Here is a 5,390-nt window from a genome sequence, read left to right on the forward strand (position 1 = left end):
CCGTGACCTGCAGCCTGGTCTAGAGCCCGCCCTGCGAACCACGCCTGAGCTTCTGGGACACCCCCACCCCACTTTGCTCTTCGTTGCCCGAGGAGGTCCCTCCCAGGCTCATCTGCTGCGATTCCACGGCTTCATTCGGAGTGAATAAAAGAGCTGCTGCTCCCGCCCCCTCCCCGTTCCCCTCGCTCTTTCCTTCCCAGCCCAGCAGCTGTCCCTCCCCACGTGTCACAGAGCCATCGTAGTAGTGTCCTGACCCAGCACACACAGCACGAAGCTTTAGAGTCATCGTGCCTGCCCCTTCCGCAGGCAAGGACATAGCCCAAGAGGTGTGAGGGCGCCCGGTCCACGTCTCACACTGACTTGCTGTCATCGTTTAAGGGGTGACCGCAGCGACCAGGACGCTGTGGGGCTGCACGGATGAACGAGGCGCAGGCCTGCCCCCCAGGAAGCTTCGGCTCCCTCAGAGCAGACACAAACACTTCGAGAAACGCACCGCCAACGCGATGGGGGGCTCCGCGTGAGAAGAGCATGCTGGCGGGGTACAGAGGAGGGAGCACCCCGAGTTCCAGGAGATGTGAGGAAGGAGCCGCATGTGAGCTGGGAGCTCCGGAACCCACATCCCGTCGCTGCAGCGGACAGTGACCAGGAGACGGGGGTGGTCAGTGACCCATGGGACAGAGGGGGCCAGCGGCAGCCTGGGAGCCGAGGATGGGGACTGCCGGGGGCTCGCAGGGCACGGCTGTCCCCGGCTGGAGTCCAATGGGTGTCCTCTTCAGCCTCTGATGCCTTCTGGGTCCTCGCGGCCCCTGCGGCCAGGACCCCGCACCGGGCACCTCCCTGGGCCGTGGGCCCTGCGGTATCTGCCCGCCCTGCCCTAGTCCGAGCAGAACGTCTTGGCGGGAGGATGGCGGGCCCTGCTGCCGTCACAGCGGTCTTCGGCTTCCCACAGGATCACCCCGACCTTCTCCATGAGCTCCTTCAGCTGGGCCTCCCGCTCGTCCCCCTCCGCCCTGTTGTTGAAGCCACAGTGGCGCCGCTCGCACACCACGTCCAGCATGACGAGGTCCTGGTTGTCAGTCTCGCGCACATACTCCTCCAGAGAGCCGCCGGCCAGGTCCTCCTTCCGAGTGAACACCAGGACGGTGGAGGCCAGGACGCTCTCTCCGAAGACGTCCTGGAGGCGCCTGACCACCTCCCGGTCCTCTTTCGTGAACCGCCCCAGCTGCGTCACCAGGAGCACCACGTGCAGCCCTGGGGAGGAGAAGCCAGTGGCTTCACGCAAGTCACGGGCTGCCACGTCCAGAGACACCGCAGGGGACAAGACATCGGGGGTGTCGATCACCTCGAGCTCCTTCCCGTCCCATCCGCAGCTCTCTCGCTGGACGGCCTTGGTCACAGCCCTGGCACTGACTTTAGACTCAAAGGCTTTCCTGCCGAGGATGCTGTTTCCTGTGGCGCTCTTCCCACTTCCCGATTTCCCCACCAGGATGAGCTTCAGTGTCTTCGGGGTCTGTTCCTTCTCCCCCAGACCTAGAATCAGCGAGAGAACTCAAGACGTTGCAGTCATAGCCCATCCCACCCGCTTGTCCTCCTCGGGAATGCCCCATGACCTCGGGGACAGACCGTCCTGGATGGAGGGACGAACGCCAACCTCTGCGACCGAGACCTGCCCTGGGCTCACACTCTTTTTTTTCCTTTTATCCATTTTTTTTTTTTTTTTTTTTTTTTACTGTGATCAAGTATACATAACATAAAACTTGCTCCTTTAACCATTTTCAGGGCACGATGTAGTGACGTGAAGTACTTTCACATCATGGCGTGATCATCAGTGGCGCATCTCAAGAATTTCTCCATCATCCCAAACCGAAACTCTGTCCCCATGAAACAAAAACTCCTCGTTCTCCCCGCCCGCAGCCCCTAGGCCACTTTCTATCTCTATAAATGTTGCTATTCTAGGGACCTCAGAAAAGCGGCATCCTGTAATATTTGAGCTTTTGTGTCTGGTTTATTTCGCTCGACATAGTGTTGTTGAGGTTCATCTGTGCTGTCGCACGTGTCAGGGTTTCCCTTTTCATGGCCGAATAATATTCCATTGGATGGACAGACCACGTTTCGTCTATTCACACAAGGGACACTTGAGTGGTTTCCACCCTTTTGCTATTGTGAATAAAGCTGCGGTGAACATTAGTGCACAAATGCCCGTCCGAGGCCCCGCTTTCGATTCTTCGGGGTATATAGCAGCTTTTGCGGGCCAGACCCCCTGGTAAAGGCCCGGGCCAGGTCTGAGCCAGCGGCCAAGCACATCCTGCTTGTCCCTGTGCTGCTTTGCAGCGCCGGTGACCCCAAGGGCTCCCATATCCGGACCAGCCGAGCGCCGGCACGGTCCCCGGGCTGCCAAGCCTCGGCCAGGCGAGTCATGTTGCACACCCAGCCCCTGGAGTGGGGACTGGCACACGGTTCCCTTGGGACTGGCACAGAGGGAGTAAAGGGGGTGACTGGAGCTCTCTCATGCCTCCTTTCTCCCACGGTGCCTGCTGGGGCCTTCCCCTCATACTTGGCGGAGGGGTGGGACGGGGGGGAGCAGAGAAGGCTGCACCCAAAGGCCCTCGCACGGCCGCCCATGCGGGGCACGTCTCTGGGTTGAACTCTCCGCCTCTCTGAGCACCGGGCACGTCAAACGCCCTCGTGGCCACCTCTCTCGACGTCACTTAGGCGAGAAGCTCGTTTTACCTTCCGACAGGTGCGGTTCCGGCTGTTGGGGCGGCGCTTCCGCGAGCTCCTCCGGGAGAATCTGCTCGTATTCTTCCTCCTCCTCCTCCTACGGAGAATAAATGTCCTGCTGACTTTCCCACTGAGTTTGAAGAGGCGCCCGACTTCGCCTTTCTCTTGTCAAAAGAAAGCGTTTTGCATTGGTTTGGGCGGGAGTGGACCGAGGCACCGTCTACCTCCTTCGGGGACCCTGTGTCTCTCTCTGTCTCTCAGTGTCTCTGTCCCTCTGTCTCTATGTCTCTGTCTCTGCCTACTCTGTAGTCTCCATCGTGAGCTTAAGAGATTTCACGAGGAAAATGCAGTTAGCCGTTGGCCTGAGGAACGGGTGGCATTTGGATGGACAGTGCTCTGAGCTGTTCTGTGAGGAGGACAAGGAGCAGGGACGCAGAAGCACGTCTGACACTGTGTCCCGAGGGCCGTGGGAAGATGTGTGACCAGAATGCTGGAGGGCGTGAGCAGGAAGCTGGGGACAGGGGCAGGCTTGTGGGGGGGTCTTCGTGCCAGAAAGAGGGGTCCAGGACTGACCTCTGAGCAAGGCGTGGCAGTGACAATGGCAGAGGGCTGAGGGCCAGGTGGCCGGTGCTGAGTCGAGGGGGCCAACAGCCTCAGCACAGGGACTTCCCAGTGCCGGGCACAGTCTTCCGGGAGCCAGGAGACCTCCACGACCATCCGTTAGGATGGTCCAACTGCCTGGGCCTCAGGGTCCCCGCTAGTGTGACGACTGGGCCTCAACGAGATGTCCCTGGCATTTCTTCTTCTATGAGATTCCAACACATGTTATGACATTTTCTAGAGCAACTCCTAGTCTTTGGGGCCACATCGCCCCAACCGGGACCTCCCATTATCCTTCTGATGAGAAAGCAATGGGTCCTTGCTCCAACCCGCCCCGCCTCACCCCGCAGACCACCCTAATTCCGTGTCAGGAGCCCATGCTGGCATATCTGCTCCGTGTCCTCTGTGGGTGGCTCGGTCCCGTGACTGTTTTTCCGAAACACGTAGGACACTCGGAGACATTCGGTCAGAGACCGTCCCCAGAGGCAGCCTCCCTGCCTCACACCTCTGCCACACGGTGTGCGTCTCCACGCAGACGCAGAGCAGATGTGTCACCTTGCTGTGTTTCTCAGGAGGAAAGCGAAACTCATGGCAGCCTCTCCCCAAAGGCCGGGCAGTGAGCTCGAGGCAGGGCACAAAGGGCACCAAGTTGCCGTGACGTTTTCGTCACAGCTCTTTCTATTACACCACAAACACACACGTGTACACAACACACACACACACAACACACACACCAATACAACACACACACTCACAAACACACAATACAATGAACACAAACGCAACACACACCAACACACACAAACACGACACACTCACCCGCACCCTCGGACTGGCCATCGGGCAGGATGAACAGCCGTGACTCCCAGCTGCCAGTGCCGTGCATTCTGGAATATTTCTGGCTTCTCCTTCCAGGGCTGGCTTATCGGCTCCAGGGAGCCCATAGCGGAGGGCACAGTACACTGCCTTGGCAGTGGATGAACACAGAGAGAACATTTCTTATATTTTTTGGCAAAATGTGTTTAAAAGCTCAGCTCAAGAACTGCTCTGGGGAGAGCAGCCGACGACAGCGAGACAAGGAAACAGGAAGTAGGTGGGGACAGCCGGGGCCAAGCCTTCCTGAGTCAGAAAGTTTGTTGCTGGCACTTTATCTGCAGCCCTGGTACCATACACAGAAAACACAGGAACACGAGACTTATGTTTTTAAACTGAACTAGCATAACTAGACCTCAGAGGCTTAAAAAAAGGCAGCAGACCCTTTGGAAAAGGTGATGACAGGGAAAAGGCATTTGATTCATCGCCTCCTTTTTCTGAGGGTGGCCCGATTCCTGCAGAGATCCTATTGCTGCACTGTGGTGACAGACATCCGTGGTCTCTTTTCGCCCCCTAACCCTTCCTTCCTTTACTCTCTCTCGGGATGAAGCCTTTGGACTTGAGCTGAAGCGTCGGTTCTTTCTAAGTCCCGAGGCACATGATTTCGGATGGGAACTAGGCCATCAGCAATCCTGGGTCTCGGGTCTGCCCACTGTGTGTAGATCTTGGGGCTGCCAGCTCTGTAAACACATGAGCCAGCTCCTTCTAATAAATCACGTGAGCCAATTCTTTATAATAAATAAATATTCTTTATAATAAATAAATTTCTTTATATGTGCGTGCGCGCGCACACACGCGCGCGCACACACATGCGCGCGCGCGCACACACACACACACACACACATGCACACATCCTGTCTGGCAATTCCAAGACCTGTGTCACATCTGAGCAGTCCTAATTTTTGCTTTGTGTCTTCGGACTGTTTTTTCTTGCCGGTTAGCATACCTTATAATGTTCTTGAACGCTGGATGTGATCTACTGGATATATTAATAACTGAAGTAAATAGGCCCGTGGCGTTTTATCTCGCTGTTGGCCATGGGCCTCCCTAAGGACCCCTTCTCAAATAGAGTTCTTGAAGCCTTAATTCACTGCTGTCACCCAGGAGCCCTGTCACTGGGGCAGTCAGGCGTGGGGAAGCGTGGTCTTGGGATTATATCACGCTCTTAGTGATCTGTGACCCTGAACCGTGATCAT

At 57.0% G+C, this 5,390-nt stretch overlaps 1 protein-coding gene across 4 annotated transcripts; it reads right to left on the reverse strand.

Annotated features, from left to right (window-relative positions):
- Positions 1 to 716: 716 nt before the first annotated feature.
- On the reverse strand, positions 717 to 4,317 carry LOC105311431 (GTPase IMAP family member 6-like). Of its 4 annotated transcripts, none has more exons than XM_011387421.2 (3): positions 4,141 to 4,317; positions 2,731 to 2,818; positions 717 to 1,530 (listed from the first exon to the last, which is right to left on the reverse strand). In XM_011387421.2, the coding sequence occupies exons 1-3, from the start codon at positions 4,315 to 4,317 to the stop codon at positions 875 to 877; spliced, it is 921 nt and encodes a 306-aa protein (XP_011385723.2). In that variant the 3' UTR covers positions 717 to 874. The 4 variants fall into 4 exon arrangements, with proteins under 4 accessions (XP_011385723.2, XP_023382872.1, XP_011385722.1 ...); XM_023527104.1 differs by having other exon boundaries at positions 2,731 to 2,815; positions 4,141 to 4,273; XM_011387420.2 differs by having other exon boundaries at positions 3,295 to 4,262.
- Positions 4,318 to 5,390: the final 1,073 nt, after the last annotated feature.

The sequence above is a fragment of the Pteropus vampyrus genome, unplaced genomic scaffold (assembly GCF_000151845.1).
Source record: "Pteropus vampyrus isolate Shadow unplaced genomic scaffold, Pvam_2.0 Scaffold1000003955, whole genome shotgun sequence".
NCBI lineage: Eukaryota > Metazoa > Chordata > Mammalia > Chiroptera > Pteropodidae > Pteropus > Pteropus vampyrus.

What these genes read in the sequence shown, in the direction of transcription:
- LOC105311431 (XM_011387421.2), bottom strand. Translation starts at nt 4,317, where the DNA reads ATGTTCTCTCTGTGTTCATCCACTGCCAAGGCAGTGTACTGTGCCCTC. An exon ending in TGGCCAGTCCGAGGGTGCGG is followed by an intron (nt 2,819 to 4,140) that starts GTGAGTGTGTCG and finishes TATTCTCCGTAG; the next exon opens with GAGGAGGAGGAGGAAGAATA. An exon ending in GGAACCGCACCTGTCGGAAG is followed by an intron (nt 1,531 to 2,730) that starts GTAAAACGAGCT and finishes CGCTGATTCTAG; the next exon opens with GTCTGGGGGAGAAGGAACAG.